The sequence below is a fragment of the Haplochromis burtoni genome, unplaced genomic scaffold (assembly GCF_018398535.1).
Source record: "Haplochromis burtoni strain Fernald_Lab_line unplaced genomic scaffold, NCSU_Asbu1 Contig_248, whole genome shotgun sequence".
Taxonomy (NCBI): domain Eukaryota; kingdom Metazoa; phylum Chordata; class Actinopteri; order Cichliformes; family Cichlidae; genus Haplochromis; species Haplochromis burtoni.
In genome coordinates this window covers 344,425-362,934 of record NW_024582609.1, presented here as the reverse complement: position 1 = coordinate 362,934, position 18,510 = coordinate 344,425, and the positions used below count along the sequence as shown (strand labels likewise).

Genomic DNA, 18,510 nt, shown 5'->3' with positions numbered 1-18,510 from the left:
GCTTAGCAGAGAGAATCAGATCACTGACTAAGAAAAGACTTAAAAAAAAAAAAAGCTGGCAAAGATTTCACTCTGCTGAAAACAGATTTTTTTAGTATGTAGTCACATTTTCAATCCAGTAATGCTGCCATGCTTTCAGTGACTCAGCTTGTGATCTGTTTACAGTAGGGTGAACAGATCTCAACATACTAAATGTGGACAAACACATCATTTTAATTTTAATTTAAAAATAAACTGTTATCAGAGTGTCATGTAGCATGTACGGGTGAAAGCTTATTTTTATATATTGGTGATTCAATACAATAAGGAAAAAAGTTGTCTGAAATTTGTTCTTGGTCTCGTGCAATTGTTTGTTTATACTCCCATATTCTCTTTTTGTATTTTTCTTAGCTTATCTCCTTCCTATTAAGAGTTTTGGGGGTTTAGCTTGGCTGTATGCGCAGATTGGCACCATATCTAACAATTTTAATCCAATGACGACACACATGTCACCTCACACCACACACTTCCCTCCCTGTGCGAAGCTGACAAATTACTCAAGCAAACCATTTTCTCAGAATATACTGCCGCTTCATTTTCAGTTCAGTTTTACTTTTATAGTGCCTTATTTTCTTTATACTTGAGTTTATGGTACTCTCCTTCACATTTGACAAAACAAGCTTGTGATTTCTGGGAATTTGTAACTTTCCCTGATGGGTTTGGCATTAGACAAGATAATCTTCTCCTGACTATGGTTAAAAAGCCTTCACTTGATATACATTGTGTAAAAACCAGAGTTTAGAAATGTGCATGTTCAGCAGAATCAGCCAAAAATCAGGGACATTGTCTCAAGATTTGGAAAAGGGGGACAAGTAATAAAAATGCTGTGCAGTCCCACATAAAGAGGGATATCTTGTCACCTGAGTTCATTGACAGTTTACTTCTTCTCCTCTGAGAACAGCAGTCTGGTCAGTTCTTCTTATTTACCAGTAAGAAGCTATCTTAGTGGTTAAAAAGTATCAAAATATCAAGACACTGTCAAATTGTTGCTACATGCCAACAACTATTATCATCCATATTCTGAGAAAGCTCTGAATAGTATGCACCTCTGGTCAGCTTCCAGTGTGGCTGCCATTTTTAGGAAGTCCCATTATGGCCACTTGTTTGCTTGTAATTTCACTATGAACTTCAAACATGTGGCAATAGCTGGATCTGCAGCTTGACGCAGAGGTTTTAGTGCAAGAGTCCAAAGTTTTCAAGCCTGAAAGTGTAGTCACGACAGGACTATCATGACAATATCCTCACTTTGCAAACGTTTGTCACTTGATCCACAGACAGACCCGTGCTTGTGTTATGCCAAAGAGACAACTGAATGTAAAAGTGAAACCGCTGACTTCTCAGTCCATCTACATTTCCACTCAGCCATGGCCATGACCTCTGGGCAGTGGCCTAAACAATGAAACTCTCCCTTATGCTAATTCCAAACAAATAAATATTTTTAAAACAGAAATTTTCTGCTGTAATTTAAAAAAAGAAAAAAAAACCACATTCATTTGAGCAGGTTTTTGAAAATATCTTCACCCACATGAAAACAAGCACACAAAAACACTGCAAAAAAAGAAAAAAGGAGCCAAAGCAACAGGTGGCAAAATAACCATAACTACAAAAAATCCCAACCAATCAGAACACAAAGAACCACAACACAATGCGCAGCCTGACATTAAGAGAGGAGATAAAGGTGCTCCAAGACAAAACCTTTGTTTTCCAGAATGGAGATTTTTTTTCTTTTCAGTGGCTACAAACATATTTCACGTGTCAAAACACAGAGGAAAAAGCTACGTTTACCAAATTACCATAAACATGTGGGCATTCCATTTGATCTCTCCAGTCAGAATTTTTTTAAATCCCAGTTGGAATTTTTTACTGGAATGGCCTCTAAAGGTGGATTTCCAACTCAGAAAGCCAGAGTAGCCCCACCAACTCTGATTTAATTATATAATTATCCAAGATAGCAGTAGCACACGTAGCATTGGTAATTTGTACTGCCACAGCTGTGCATTTGTAACTAACTAAATAAGCCATTAGCAGAGCACTGGCCAGGCTGTACCCATGAACTTGCTGCTTTAAAAAAACACAACAAAACTGAAAACCCAGCACTTGGGTGCACTGCTAATGCATGAACTGCACATGTACTTTGTGCAATAAGTACCAGGTTATCTGTATTCTGCATGAACAGCTACAGCCACCATGACTGAACAAGACAAATATAATTCCATGTTTGCAAAACAAAAGACACAAAGAAAAGGCAGCGAAAGAGAATGAAAGGAATAAAGGTACCTCTTCCAGCTGGCAGGCCTGAATAACAGAATTGTAGCGGTATTCATCATAGGTCAGGCCAAACAGGATGTTGTCACGAATCGTCCCTGGCATAATCCAAGAAGTCTGGGGTGAGAAGGAAATGCGACCACTGTGTCTAATTTTACCCTCTGTTGGCACCAGTTCTCCCAGAATCATCATGAGCAGGGAACTCTGAAGGAAACAGGAGAGCATGGTCACACTTTATTCTTCTTCATCTAACTGTGTTCTCAACTCAAGGAATATGGAGTGAGTCATCATGTTTCTTTCATTGCTCAAGGGAAACTGGCATTTATTACATGTAATTATTTATGAGCCAATATTAAGCTATTATGACAGTGAAGGTTGCAAATAAACTTGTCTTATTCAATTTGTTGCATTATTGTTACATTATTCATTTACTATTGTTTCAAACGTGTGTTGCCAAGTTGCACAGTAGCTTCTTTAAGGACAGATAGATTATGCACAAGAACACATCTAATACGGCTGAGGGGTGTTTCTTCCATCTCTTCTTTAATTTGCATTTATTGTCCATTAAATTAAAATTATTTACCAACATCAATATATTGACAAAAAGCAGAAAGACATATCGGTCAGACTCCAGTGACTCCCTAACCAGAATTTAATTTGACTGAAATCCTACCTTTCCTGAGCCAGTGGATCCAGCCACAGCGAGCATCTGGCCTTTGTCGAGGTGCAGGCTGATGTTTCTGAGCACAGGGGTGACATAGAGATTGGTGAAGAAGAGCCCGGGGTCACCATTCAGGTGTCCATTTGCTTTGCTCTCCTGCTGGATCTTCTCAAACAACTCACCGATACGCTGTAAAGAAGTTCATAGGCAGTTACTAAACATGATATCTGTATGTGGCAAAAGATTGTTTAACATTTACTTTCTGCATATTAAGATTTCTTAAACAATTTAATACAAAAGAGTTCATTTTCTACACTTTAAGGTGACTTTCATAATCAAACATCTCCTTTTAATGTATTATAGTGAATCATGTGACACTTTCATTTACAAGACTGTGTACCTGCACACGGCATGCATGTTTCTGTTTTTCATTTTGTTGATAAAACTGCTTGCTTCAAGGCTGAGTGACTGTGTCCATCATGCTGTGCTCTCAGGCAGTGACACTAGAATAAACTACTGCTTTTAAGATTAGGCTTAAAACTTTCCTTTTTGCTAAAGCATACAGTTAGGCTGGATCAGGTGACCCTGAATCCTCCCTTAGTTATGCTGCAGTAGGCATAGGCTGCTGGGGGATTCCCATGATGCATTGAGTTTTTCCTTTCCAGTCACCTTTCTCACTCACTATGTATTAACAGACCTCTCTGCATTGAATCACACTTGTTATTAATCTCTGTCTCTCTTCCACAGCATGTCTTCTATCCTGTTTTCCTTCTCTCACCCCAACTGGTCGGAGCAGATGGCTCCGCCCCTCCTTCAGCCTGGTTCTGCCGGAGGTTTCTTTCTGTTAAAAGGGAGTTTTTCCTTCCCACTGTCGCCAAAGTTCTTGCTCATAGGGGGTCATATGATTGTTGGGTTTTTCTCTGTAGGTATTATTGTAGGGTCTGCCTTACAATATAAATCGCCTTGAGGCGACTGTTGTTTTGATTTGGCGCTTTATAAATAACATTGAATTGAATTGAATTGAATTGAATTACTGTGAGGAATTTGATTCTCCAAGGACAGAAGAAGACTCCCAGGGTCTCACAATGGCCTTATATCACCTCATTGGTCTCTACGTCTGTAAAGATTAATGGGCGACGCCTCTCACTGCTAGAAGAGGGGAACTCTGCTCGACTGCCTGGCTTAATCATTGACCTCTGTGACATTTTATGGGTCACCTCTAATGCCAGTTTGCGCTCTGGTTATATAGGTTTGTCCGTGTGATTCTCATTCTAATGAGGTGATGTGCACCCTGCCAGCAGTAAAGAAAGGCAACACCCAGTCCATTCAACTGCGAATGGCACATTCCAGGAAGAGGTGAAAGCCGGGGGAGAATCTGATTTGATCTCATCAAGAGTTCAGAGTTGTGTTTCCAGCAAAGTTTCCAGTATAGTGACAACACCTGGATAATTAATTAGGCAAAGTGACATGGGAAAAAACCCCACCTCGATGTTCTTTTTCTCACGGTATTGCATGGTCAATGAATCACACCTGTTAGATTAAGTTTACTGTCTGAGCTTATAGATAAGATTATACTGCTGTCTCCCAGCAATGGTGAGGAATTAACTATTACACCTGGAATTACTGTAGGGGCTGTCAAAATTTGACTTCTTCAAACATGCGAATGTCCCAATCTTGTATTAACACACAGATAAGAGTCAATGTATTACAGCTTGACTGATGATGTTTGGGGCTAGTAGTGACTGTTGACATTTGACTCAGATAATGATATATTTGGATTTACCCACCTCCATCTAAACACACACACACACACACACACACACACACACACACACACACACACACACACAGAGCAGTACATCACAAAAAGCAGAATACTGGACGCCTGTACCATATGAGTTAAACATATCAATTACATTTTATTTCTAAGCCAACTAAAAAACAGATCTTTGATGTTTCTGTCCAAAACTTCTTTATACTTATCATCTTACTTATACATTCAGCTCAACCAGCCTCCCAGAGCCAGTTTCTGCCAAAGATCTCTGTTAAAAAGGAATTCTTCTTCTTTACTGTAACCAGCTGCTTTGCTCCCTAATTAAACTCAATGCATTACCCTTGCAATTAGAAAATGACTGTATATTGCTTTTGTGGGATGGTTCAAGGAGAAAGCCTTTTATGTCTGAGAAGAACACGACAGCACTGCTTCAGTTTGCAAAGTTGTGTTGAACAAACCATGAGATTGGAACAAAGTCCTGAGAACATACAGGACCAAAGTGGAGATATTTGGCCATAATGTTTTGCCTTTGCAGTAAGTAGCAGAAGCATTCACTTTCTTTTAGGCTCAACAAATGGACGTAAACAGACCTCATCCCAGGATGCGGACACATTGACCAACTCCAGTTCTGAGGTGGTGAGGTTATACTCCAGTCCACTGTATTCTTCCTTCATCAGGAAATCCTGAAGAGAAAAAAATACATTTAAATTATAAAATGCATTTAACTTATACAGAGTTTTTAGGTTATAGGCGTATAAAGACTGAAAAATTCTGGATTCATTATGCTGATGATTGTTAGCAAAGTTATTGTCACGGTACTGGGCCATGAGGCCCAGGGTTTAAGTTCTAATGCATATTTTTGTATCCACATGTGTAGTTTAACGCATCTAGTTGTTTTCTAGTTTGCAGTTTAGTCCTTGGTTTCTTAGTCCCTTTTGTCATCTCTCCCTGGTCCGTGTGTCTACCTGTCATGTTTCATGTCTCTGGTTAGGTTAAGTTCATGTTCTATCTCCATGTCTATGTCTCTGTGTTTCCTGTTTTATTTTGAAAGAGTATGGTGTTCTTTGTTCATTGTAGTTAGTGTTACTCTCCCCTGTATTGCCATTATGTTTCACTCTAGTCAGCTGTGTTCTCGTGTGTGTATTTAAGTCCTCAGTCTTCCTTTGTTCGTCGCCGCGTCGTCTGTTCAACTTCCCCCATGTTACGCCAGGTTTCAGGACTCTGTGCTGGTCATGTCCATGTTGCTTACGTGTATGCATTTCATAGTTCTTTGTTGTTCCAGCACAGAGTCCTGTTCATAGTAATCTCCGTCATATGCATCGTTGTCACCCTGTCTTCGCTTTCCCTGCTGTCTGAGTTAAGTGCCAGTTCTTAGTTTTCCCAGTTCAGCTTCTAGTTTAGTTTTGCCTCTGTGCTTTCTGTTGTTTGCCACGTTAATCAGCCCAAATAAAGGCTCGCTTTTCGTTTCAAGTTCAGTACTGTCTCCTCGTCTATGTCTGCACCTGGAACCTCACACTCCCACACACGGTCCACCCGCCGCAGACCGTGACAGTTATAACATGTGTAGGATCATTAAAAGCATTTGGATGACAAGCATCTATCTCACCACATCTCTCAACCTACCTCAATCTTGTGGAGTAGTGTCATTGTGTCGTACCACATCTGGAGGGAACCTGGAAACTGGCGGGTCAGTGTCATTCTTAACACCATGAAGTAGGAGGCTGTGGTGAAAATTCGACGCAGGATGATGCCTTTACTGAGTGCATATGGTATAATCGCTGAGAGGATAACAAAGATGGCAGAGAAGAAGTATGACGCGCTGTAGAAGTAACGGAGAGATCCAATCTTTCTCGTCAGTGTCATCTCATCCCTGCGGAGGAAAGTGAAAATGGAAGAAAGAACAAAGGGTTTTCATCAAAAAAGGGAACTATACACAAAAATATATGTTCTAACCTAACTAACACATTAGATTACTAACAGTAGGATGCTCGAATTACTTTAGGAAATTTCATTATGGTAAAAAAAACAAAACCTGACAAAGTGTTACAGTTAGCTTCAAATGGCACAATTTAACCTTGTTTTCTCAATAATAAAAAAGCTGTTGTGAGAGTTATTCTCTGTGTGTGACAGGATGTGTTTTATATGTGGTGGTGTCTTACTGCCTGATGTTCTTGATGATATTTTCCATCACTTCCTCCCAGCCGTACGCCTTCACAGAGTGAATGTTCTCTATAATCTCTGTGGTGAGAGCTAGGCGGCGGCTAGTCATAGGCGCTCTGTTCGCCCTGTTCAAAGGAGAAAGTTTTACCAGAACACCAACACAATTTTATAGCAAGGAGCATCAGAGGATCCACCTATGCATGCATGAACATTCTCAAGTTTCTGTTTATATATGGACCTGTGCCATTTTTGTTGTTTCTGGACAGTGTTAGTGTTCACATTTGGAAAACTACTGAGAGTATAAAAGTTTTATTCACTGCTAACCAGCTATAAACAGCTACTCAATTCTCATTTCCCTCATTTTCCCTACTGGCAGTCTCCCTAGGCAGGCTACGTTATGGCTTTAAGAGAATATCCAACTCCACTGTCTTGGACCACAACTAGTCAGGGTAGTTCTTGTTCTGAGAACCAAAGTGAACTGGAGAGCCACTCAAACCAGAACATTCAGCAAGTGAAGAACATTCATGCATTGCTATTTTGAGCTTACCAAATCTGTGGAACATAACACAGACTACAGTTACCAGCTACTGTCCAAGTTGATGGAGTTGAAGTTCATTTGTAGGATGAGACTCTTTATAGCGGGAGGTGATTAAGATTCCATCTATTCAATTTGTTCCACTTACTAAATTCAGGGTGGCTGGAGTGAGAGGCAGGGTATAACTTGGACTGTAGGAGGAAGCCCCACTACATGGGAGAGAACCCACACAGACGTGGGGCGGAAATGCCAGATTTTACTCCAGGACCTTCTTACCTTAAGCTGTCAGGCAACAATGCTACCCACAGCACCAATGTGTTGCCCACTGATTAATATTACTGCAGTACTTGTTACAAACTACCAGAGATAAAATATCTGGAGAGTAGAGTGGCTGTAGTTCAGGAGATAGAACAGGTCATCTATTAATCTAAGGGATGCTAGTCTGATCCTCGGCTTGGGCAAGATACCAACCCCACGCTGCTCTCTGATGCAGCCATCAGAATATACATGTGTGCTAATGTTAGACAGATAGCACTTAGGTAGAACAAATGCTAATGTGAATGAGGCAAGTTATGTAAAGTACTTTGAGTACTCAGAGTAGAAAAGCACTGTATAAGAACCAGTCCATTTACCATAAATTGAACTGTGACTTGTTCAAGAAAGCTAGCATGCCTGCTTTTATGGCACACAGCTCCACTGCTACAAAGTGAAACTAATATTTTTAATATTTGGAGAGAAAAACACACATTGCAAGACAGAAGACACAAATACAAGTGTATATTGATATGTAATAGGGTAGATGTCCAATACTAAAAGTGTGTCTGGTTGTGCTTTACTACCGATGAGGTGCCATCTTGGTGGAGAGCCAGGCCTGGACGATGCCCATCAGAGTCAGTGCTGCAAGGCCACAGAAGCCGTTCACCTCAATCAACTCCCAGACCAGACCCACACACAATATACACTGCAGAGGGGTGATCCATATAAAATGTGCCAGACCCAAACTCTGTACACACAAAGTACACAGAAATTAAATTAGTGTACATGTAAGATGACAATGTGACGATACAAAAGGGCTATTTTACAATTGATCAGGCGCGTGCGCGCGCGTGTGTGTTTACCAAACAATCATTGCTTTAAAAAAATGGTATCTGACAGGTTAACTGAGGGCTATAACTAGGATCAACATAATAACAGAAAGCTAGCAAAAACAGAAACAGTGTTTTTGTACAAAGAGGAAAGTTGACCACACTACGGGACAATAAAGCATATCGCTTAATGTTATGAAATAGCATTTGAGAAAGAGGTCCACTGAAAATTACATAAATAAAGGTTCAATCAGTACACATGCACAATCAATATTACATTGTGATATATATTCTTTTAGATGGTTCCCTTGAAAGACTTTATTGCGCATTATTAAAATGTTAATAATTTATGACTGAATTGAATCCAAGCTGACTGAAGGAGTGAATACACAGTTCTCAATAAACACTGCGGATATGGAATAACTAGTCAATTTTCATAAGTGACTTTGCCAATTTCAGACACTTTCATATTGGAAATACTCAGAGTGGTTTTGGTGAAGGAGCTTCCTAGATACTGTGTGCAGGAGGCAACACAAATGAAGGCACTGGAATACTGGCGGTGTAATTCACGCATCAGTGCAATCCAAAATCACACAGGGAACTGGTAGGTTCAAGACCACCTGATGTCCAATCATTCTGATGGGACCGGATTCTCACATGTAAGGCAAGTCCTAAAAACATTGAATCCATCTAATCTATTAATCTCAGCTCTCACTTTACTTGGGTCCTTTCATCCACTCAGCTGCAACTTTCATCTTGTTATTCCACACTCATGTAAGAACTACTACACAAGGTACCACTGTACCACCTTTACACAAGCCACATTCGAGCCAGGTGATAATTGTTCCAACGCAGGTTGCATAGTGTTTCCACATTCAACACTTCAGTGAGAGCCAAGACAAACATGCATACATAATCACGAGTTTCCAACACTGCGCAGGTAATACTTGCTTATGTACTAACACTACACTGTATATAGTAATGCACTGTTCTTTTGTCCTCTGTATGGATAACACAGTTAGTGTTGCCTAATAAAACACATTCACTGAAGTCAGTGACAATGTGAATTCTTGTTCCCCTTATCCTGGCAGAGACAACTCCTCCCATCTTCTTCTGAATGGAAAACTACTGTATTATTTCTATGAATAATCTCACATTTCATTCACTTTTCAACAGAGTTGTATTAACTTAAAAATTTCATGCCCCACTGGTTTCTAGCACATTTTTTTTATTTGTGTGAGGATGTTCTAATTAAAACACTATCTTCTTCTTTCAGGTCCTCCCTTCAGAGAACACCACAGCAGATCATCTGCCTCCTGCCTCCATCTCACCCTATCGCTCTTCTGTCACACCAACCCTCTGCATGTTCTCCTTCACTACATCCATGAATCTTCTCTAAGGTATTCCTCCTTTTCACCAGCCGGGCTGCTCCATTATGAGCATTCTTTGTCCAATATATCCACCGTCCCTCATCTGCACATGTCCAAAAAATCTCAATCCTGCCTAACACTAACTTTGTCTCCAACATGCTTAACCTGAGCTGTCCCTCTGATATAATCACTTACCTGTTACCTGGTCATCCTGGTCTCTCCCAGTGATAATCCAGTTCTGCCTCCTGTTACATACCATACATCATAGCAGGTCTCACTACCATCTTGTAAACCTTACCTTTCACTCTTGCTTGCTATCCTGGTATCACACATCACCCTTGACACTCATCTCCATCTACTCCACCCTCCCTGCACCCTCTTCTTCATCTCTCTTGTGCAATGTTCACTGTTTTAGATGGCTGACTCCAGGTATTTAAACTCATATACCTTCGCTACCTCTGCTCCTTACAGCTTCACAGTTTCACCTGTCTTCTTGTCATTCACACACATGTATTCTGTCTTGCTTCAACTGAATTCCATTCCTCTTCTCTCTAGAGCATACCTCCACCTCTCCAGGCTCTTTTCCACCTGTTCCCTACTCTCACTACAGATAACAATGTCAACTGCAAACATCATAATCCATAGACATCTTGTGACTTCATCTGTCATCTCGTCATCACCTCTGAAGCAAGAAAGGGATCCGGCATGGTTACAAATACAATCCTACGTCCACTTTGAACCTATCTGTAACTCCTACCGCACATCTCATCACTATCACAATTTTAGCACCAACTTCACAAACCTTTCTGCCTCTCTGGTCTTCCTCATGCAGGACCACAGCCCCTCCTTTTTTAGCACCCTACCATATACTTTCTCTAAATCTACAAAGACACAGTGCAACTCTTTCTCCAATCATCAAGACTCTCAAAGCAAACATCCCTGTAATCTATCTTTAACAACTCTTTCTCTTATCTTCATAATATGTCTTATCAGCCTTATCTCTCTATAGTTGTTACAGCTCAACACATAACCCTTGTTCTTCAGTACCAGTACACCCCATTCCTTAGGCATCCTCTCATTCCAAGATTGTGTTAAACAGTCCAATGCCCTCTCTAATGGAGACCACCTCCACAGTTATGTCATCTGAACCTTTTCACTCATGTCTTTACAGTTTTACATTTCACCCTCACTAATCATCTGCACTTCCTGAATCACTAACTGTCCTCCATCTGTCTTTCTCTCTCATTTTCTTTACTCATCAGCGTCTCACAGTGCTCCTTCCATCTACTCAGCACACTCTCTTCACTTGTTAGTACATTTATATTTCTATTCTTAATCATTTTATTCTGCTGCACAACCTTTCCAGCTCAATCACTGTCAATCACTCCCATCTTTCACTTTTTGCTGTTTGCCAAGCCCCCCAGTACTCCTGACTACTTTCTTCATCTCCCTAACTATCCCACGTTTTTCTTTGCTAGTATCTTCCTTTGAATAATTTCCTGCACTTTCTTATTCTAGACACCAAACAGCCTTTTGGCAGTTTCTCCCAGCACTACAGCTGTACACTTCTTTCTACATTTCACTTCTTCACTTTCTTCTTTCTTCATTTCACCATGTAATTCTTGCCGGTGCCTCTCTCTTTTCAATTTCCAAAGTCATTGTACAGCAGGGGTGTCCAACTCCAGTCCTCAATAGCTACTGTCCTGCAGCTTTTAGATGCATCCTTGTTCCGACACACCTGAATCACATGGATGGCTTGTTATCAGGCCTTTGCCAAACTTGAAGAGGTAATCCAATCATTTGATTCAGCTGTGTTGGAGTAGGGTTGCATGTAAAAGCTGCAGGACAGTAGCTCTCGAGGACTGGAGTTGGACACCCCTGTTCTATAGACTACCATCACCTTTCAGTCCGCTTTCTTTTTTGGATTACACCTTCTACATCTAATATAGTCCACCTATTTGTTACCCTACCCTCGTCCTTGAAGTACATGTTCACTTGTTCCCTCAGGAGCTTCTTGCTGTGAGGCAACAATGCTAACCACTGCGGCACAATCTTCGCAGGAGTTCTTCCTTCAAGATCCATTTCACATCTTATCTACGCCATAGCAGAACATTTTGAATCCACCTCCATTCCTCCTGCCTTTGCTTCCCTTCCACCTGGTCTCCTGCATACCTTCCAGTTACAGTGCATGTTTAGAGTCCCTACTCTCACCTCCACACTTCTACCTTGCTTTCTCTTTCGCTGTCTCCTAACACAGCTTCATTAATTCCTCCTCCTTTGTCTTCAGCCAATAGTAGCACAGTTTCCACTAGCAACCTATTTGCTATCAGCATCGGAGGCAGTTGTTGTAAACCCGTGACCCAGCTGATCTGGTATGGGAATCTGAAATTTTTCTGAAATGTGTGGGGTTTTTTATATTGTTGTTTTCCAAGCTAAAGCCCTGCGTATTATTTCATAAGAAAGTCAATAATAATGATAATAATAGAATTTCGAAACAAAGTACAACTTCTGGCTGATTCTGACAAACAATCAGCTTTTGCCCTTGAAAAAAAGGTCCAAGGTTTCTCACCTCATCCAGCTTGTTGAGATTTGCAGACATCAAACTAACAAGCTGACCAGTGCTGATCTTATCCAAGACTCTGCTGGACAGCTTCAGGGTCTGAAAATGTCAAAGGTCAGAGGTCAGCTGGAACACAAAAAGAGAAAGCGAGTAAAAAGTGGAAGTCTGTGACACACGGCCATGCTTTGACACCTGGCTGACATGCCCCTCACAGCAACCTGTGGACAGTCAAGTAAGTGCCTCTCTGGGAAAGCTCAGTCATACATGACAAACAAGGTGGAAGCTGGTCTTCAAAATATTACTAGGAAAACATAAAATCTAAGAAATGCAAAGGCCTTATTGGATGGGTTACTTTGTTCTGATAGCAGATTGTTACAGCAGTGACTAAAAGTAACAAGTATTCAATTCAGGTGTTATCAGCAGCTCAGTGCTACTGGCTGCAAGGATTTACACTTGCACTACACAACACTTCAGGAACAAACGCTATACGTTTTACTCTAGTTTTGTTGCAAATGAAAAATGCATTGAAATCTTTGAAATCTTAATATCATTGTTCAAGGTTAAAAATACAGTTTAGAAATAGTTAAAAAGTTTATAAAGGTTGGAAAATAGTTTCTAATCATAGATAATGTTCTTCCTTTACCTTCTTGTAAATAAGGCTAAAAAGTGCGATGCGGATCTGCATGCCAAGGTGATGCAGGCCAAAGATGGCAGGCTGCAACAGAAGGAAGCGGGCAGTGAAGAGGAGGCAAAGGCCCAGGGACAGGTAGAGTCCCTGACTTCTCTCTGGAGCATGGAACGGGTCAAAGGAAGCAATGATGCGACCTGAAATCTGAGGTTGCACTGTCTTGGAAGCCTCCTGCACAAAAACCATGGGACAATAAAGAGAAAACAATAACACCTCCTCGTGGCAAAGCAAATGTATTTGGCACGATAGTGCATTCAGATCATGATTCTTGCTAAAGCTGCTGGAGAGGACAGTAAATGATGAAAACGAATAACCAATGGTTTTGTAGTTGTAGTTAGTTCATCACTAGAGAATCAGCTTTCCTCGTGCCCTTGGAAGATTGTTAAGTATATTTTATCACCCCTGTTACAGGCATGGTAAGTTTATGAGCAATATACTCCTAAGTACATTTTAATAATGAGGACTTCTTTGTTATTCTGGTATGAATGTGGGAATAAATAAATGCAAATACAAAGAAAAATTGATCAGTTTCAGTATCAACTGCCATTTCAAATATGGGTATTTTAGGAAAGTGCATATTCCAATAATTTTTAATGTTGAGAACATGACATAAAGTAAAAACAAACAAACAAACAAACAATGAAACTAAAAGAAAATGTCACCTTAAAAAAAAAAAAAAATGCAGTTACATAATAGCAAATTCACGTCTGGATCTGGAATCAGCCAGGATCATTAGCCAAGATTCCAAGCATGTCCAGATAAACATTTTTCTGCCAGAAATCTAATAGCCTTAAACGACCAGAAAACTATGCTGGCTTCCACTTCAATGTGTTTTCGGAGCCTCTCTGTTTACCTAGTGTCTCCTCAAAATCCACCAGGCATTCTTGCCATCTTGACAACCAGCAACAACTGCACTAACTTACACAATGGCTGCTGTCTGGAGCTTCCCATAAGCCTGGGACAGTGAGCTGGTTTGTGACACCATGGTGTGACATGCTTGTGATGTTTGTGCGTCATTGCACAATAGCTTTATTGGGGTGTGCCAGCAGGACACCATAGTTAACAGGTACCACACACACATGCAGGTACAGCATTAACGAACTGCTACATAATTACAGCTAGGCATGCAGTCGAGCCAGGTCGAGTATGCAGTAGGTGTAACACAATAATTACATTAAAGAACATTTACCTGCTATTTTAACATGGGTGTAATTAAACAGGATGGATAAAGACTGTTTAATGTTCAGTCTAACTGGGTTGCATTCTCACACACAACTCTACTTGGTCATATAGAGAAATGGTTATTTATGTCCTGACTTAAAGACTCTAGCTGAGCGTTATAGTCATCACCATATTGGTGTTTTGAAAGCACAATCAATGGGTGGATGTGACCAATGTGCAATGTGTGCTCATATGGCAATGTCAGTTCTTGCTTTATCGTCCTTTGTGACTCTACATGCAGCTATAACTGAATTTCATATGGTACTCAATAGCACTTGAAACTAGTGATTAAGACCACAAAATTATCAGAAAAGAGTTAACTGAAGTCAAAAATCAAATCAGCACTAGGGGTTCTTTTTCCATCTACTTAATTATAATCTGATGTCTTTCATAACTAATGTAGCTGCCCCCTCCTCGTCCTACCATAATGATGTTCGACTGAGCTGTAGAACAGTGTAACAATAATTATTTTTGCATTTGAACATGAAATTTTGAAGTCAAAGTTTAAAGAATTAATTTTGTTTATGTTAATGGGTACATTTGCTAAAAAGACAGGTTAATAACACCTTCTAATCTCCAGCCTTTATCATATTTAAAAACTCAGAAAGACAGGTGAAGGTTTTACATCCCAATCCATCCATCCATCTTCTTCTGCTTTATCCGGGGTCGCGGGGGCAGCAGCCTAAGCAGAGAAGCCCAAACCTCCCTCTCCCCAGCCACTTCCTCTAGCTTATCCGGGGGAACATCGAGGCGTTCCCAGGCCAGCCGAGAGATATAAATTCTCCAGCATGTCCTGGGTCTGCCCCGGAGCCTCCTCCCGGTGGGACATGCCCGGAACACCTCACTCAGGAGGCGCCCAGGAGGCATCCTTGTCAGATGCCCAAACCACCTCGACTGGCTCCTTTCGATATGGAGGAGCAGCAGCTCTACTCTGAGCCCCTCCCAGATGGCCAAACTTCTCACCCTATCTCTAAGGGAGAGGCCAGCCACCCTTCGGAGGAAGCTCACTTCCGCCGCTTGTATCCGCGATCTCGTTCTTTCGGTCACTACCCACAGCTCGTGGCCATAGGTGAGGGTAGAGACATAGATCGACTGGTAAATTGAGAGCTTCACTTTTACGCTCAGCTCTCTCTTCCCAATCCGTGCTTTCAGAAGCCAGAGATCATGTGACCAGGACTTTATTTGCTTTCTGCAGTAAGTGTTTAAAAAAAAAATCTAAATTTGAATCTGCTTTATCTACAAGATAAAACCAACATGATCAAGTTATAATAATGATGGGTTTGAATCTGCAAGCGGGACTGAGCATCACAATTCCCAGTTAGAGATGCTGGATGTGCTTCCTGCAGGACAGACTGAAATACTCACCCCAAGGTAGAGGAGGACACCAAAGCAGGCGAAAGGCCAAAAGAAGCAGCGGGCCAGTGCTCTCAGCAGCTTTGGCTTTCTCTTGGCTGTGGCTGACACCACCTCCCTGTCCCATTCTCTGCAGGGAGGAAAGAGTTATATTGTAACACAGTTAAAATGCAGTGAAGAAGGCAGAATGGGAGAAACACACAACACCAGACAAATACCAGAAGGGTTTGGCTCTGGCTCTTCTATCTGTCTGCTACTACTTTGGCTGTGTACCAGCTTTCCTGAGTTTAATGGTCTGTTCCAAAACTTCAGCTGGTGATTAATTCACAGAATAAAAACCTGTTGCCATTTATTTAGGAATAAAATTTTTGTGAATGAATTTTGTACCTTTTAGATGTTGGGAATTTGAGTCTAGTTTTCTAGGAACTTCTACAAGTATTGTTAGGAATTACTTAGTGTAAGTTTGTTATAGCTCTATTAATTTCCCACAACTGCCTGGCAGGCAAGTACAGCTTTAGAGAGTAGCTGCATTGTTCTGTGAGGGGAAATTTATAGCTGCGGTGATGTGGCCAACCAGCAGCAGTAAGTGTGTGTGTGTGTGTGTGTGGGGGGACAATTGAGGAAGAAAGTGATTACAAAAAACATAAGGGGATTGAAGATTTACCTTTCATATTGAATTTGTCTCAATTTGTACAGGGAGAGATCCTTGCATTTTCAATTTCAGTGAGTCATGCAAAATGTCTAGGTGGCCATGTGTTACCTATTGACTGCCAAGCAGAGATATACAACTCTGGGCCACAAACAGGAAAACTGTGGGGATGGGGGTGGAAGGGATGGGGATATCCCAGCTGTCATAAGGTGAAATTCACTGTACACCCTGTACAGATCACCAGTCTATCACAGGATTAACCTATAATATTCCTGCAGGCACAGGGAGCATGTGCAAACTCCGCAGATACAGTAGTGAATCAAAAGTGCTAACCACTGTACTGCTGTGTACAGACAATATGGATAAGATAGACGTGACAAGATTTTGAAACTGAACGCTTCCTAGCTTCTGGTTGCTGTCTGCTTGCAGTCTGATTGCCACTGAATAATCAAGGTTCTGCAGGCTTTGGTTTCATGCTCCGTATGGAGTGTAAAAGAAGAGCTTCATTTGCCACAATGCATTCTTAAAATCTAAAATTTTACTAGCTTGTTTCTAATGTATACATATATACCAAACAGAAAGTCTTGGTTCAGATGGTTTCAATAAAAGCTTCAAAATATTGTCTGTTGTCTGCAGAGGCCAAATCATTATAGATTACGGGTTTCTAGATTTGCTTTGATAGCAATCTTCTTACCTAGTATGTTATTTATTTACTGCAACATAGATAGATCTAAAATAAAAACATCACTATGTTTATGATATCAACATTTAAAATGATTAAAATGTAATTAAAAACGCAGATTCGCGTGCGTGTATGTGTTGTCTTTACCAGACTTCATTCCAGCTCCTGCTAGATAATAACTGTCATGCCAAGAAAGCTCAAAGACTTGAGTTGAATTGGGGGTGATAAAAGAGGCTGACGGCACACAGCATGCTTTAATGGAAGGTAAAGTTCACGTTCCCAGAAGTCCTCACTGTTTGCCTGATCAGAATAATGAAAGCAAAATCACCCACCACTGCTCATTTATCCCCCTGGTGGGACTGGGCCCTTTCTAAAGGTCGACTTTATAAAACCCGTGTACACTGACCAGCCTTTTGGCCACATTTAGCGTGACGACAGCCCAACAAAGAGGCAAGACTACGTGAAACACTGCTGTGGTTTTTAGGCAAGGTTTAAAAAACATAAGAGGATTTAACTTTTGGGATTTAACTTTTGGGAAATGACTTGTCAAAGATGTGCCACCAGCTTATATCTGCAAGAACGGGAAAAGCTTAAAAAGGGATCAAAGGAAGAAAGTAACAAAATAACAAAAACGAAAAATTCAGAAAGCCCTTGTGCTGCTAGCATTGGGCTTAACAGGATACATTTAAATTAATTTATTATAAAAAATTGCAATCATTATCCAACTTTTTATTGAACAAAATAAATGTAAGACAAAGATAGAAACAGACAAAGAGAGAAACAGAAATAAATCAGAGAGAGTGCAAGACAGATGCAAAAAAAGAGGGTCAAGTCTGTCCATCATCTTTTGTCTGGCTGTTTGTTGGCACACACAGGTTTGCTTTATGTCAAGCCTTGTTTAAATGCCAGCCCTTATTGTGAAAAAAGAAAGGACTCATACCCTGCTACTGTAAACATGAGTAAAGAACATGCGTGAAAAACATCAAAGCCACATATTTCTAGGTTTCAGAATGTCTACAAGTTCCACTTACCTGGATTTCGTTACTGTGCATGCTACAATCAGCACATACCTAGACATTTTCTCTACATGTTTTAATAAAGTCAGTTAATGATTTTATTAGTTTCAGAGAATACCTTACAACCAGTTCCCCAAAAACAGGCTTCAACTCAGTGAGTTTAAAGGGGAGATCATTATTAATTTTGTTATTACTAATCTTGTAAGGAAAGACTAAAAAAAAAAGTGTTTAATTGTTCTAATAATGCACAATTACTCAGCCAGGATGTACAAACCTTTCAAGTCTCTCAGAGAGGTTGTCTGCCAGATCAAAGGAGGGAGCCTTGTACACATCTGACAGATCCAACTTCTTTCTGAAGCCCTTCCTTAACAGTGGTGTTACCCACCTGCACACACACACACACACACACACACACACACACACACACACACACACACACACACACACACACA

At 40.7% G+C, this 18,510-nt stretch overlaps 1 protein-coding gene across 1 annotated transcript in view; it reads right to left on the bottom strand.

Moving 5' to 3' along the window:
• The window catches only part of cftr (CF transmembrane conductance regulator), a 42,693-nt gene that overhangs the window by 23,063 nt on the left and 1,120 nt on the right, over positions 1–18,510 (bottom strand). Inside the window, exons 2-11 of the mRNA XM_042227187.1 lie at positions 18,333–18,443; positions 15,724–15,841; positions 13,093–13,308; positions 12,459–12,548; positions 8,274–8,437; positions 6,899–7,024; positions 6,363–6,609; positions 5,330–5,422; positions 2,978–3,154; positions 2,317–2,508 (exon numbers count right to left, since the gene is read on the bottom strand). Of these exons, the coding sequence (XP_042083121.1) occupies positions 2,317–2,508; positions 2,978–3,154; positions 5,330–5,422; positions 6,363–6,609; positions 6,899–7,024; positions 8,274–8,437; positions 12,459–12,548; positions 13,093–13,308; positions 15,724–15,841; positions 18,333–18,443 (1,534 nt within the window). The remainder of the gene's footprint in view (positions 1–2,316; positions 2,509–2,977; positions 3,155–5,329; positions 5,423–6,362; positions 6,610–6,898; positions 7,025–8,273; positions 8,438–12,458; positions 12,549–13,092; positions 13,309–15,723; positions 15,842–18,332; positions 18,444–18,510) is intronic.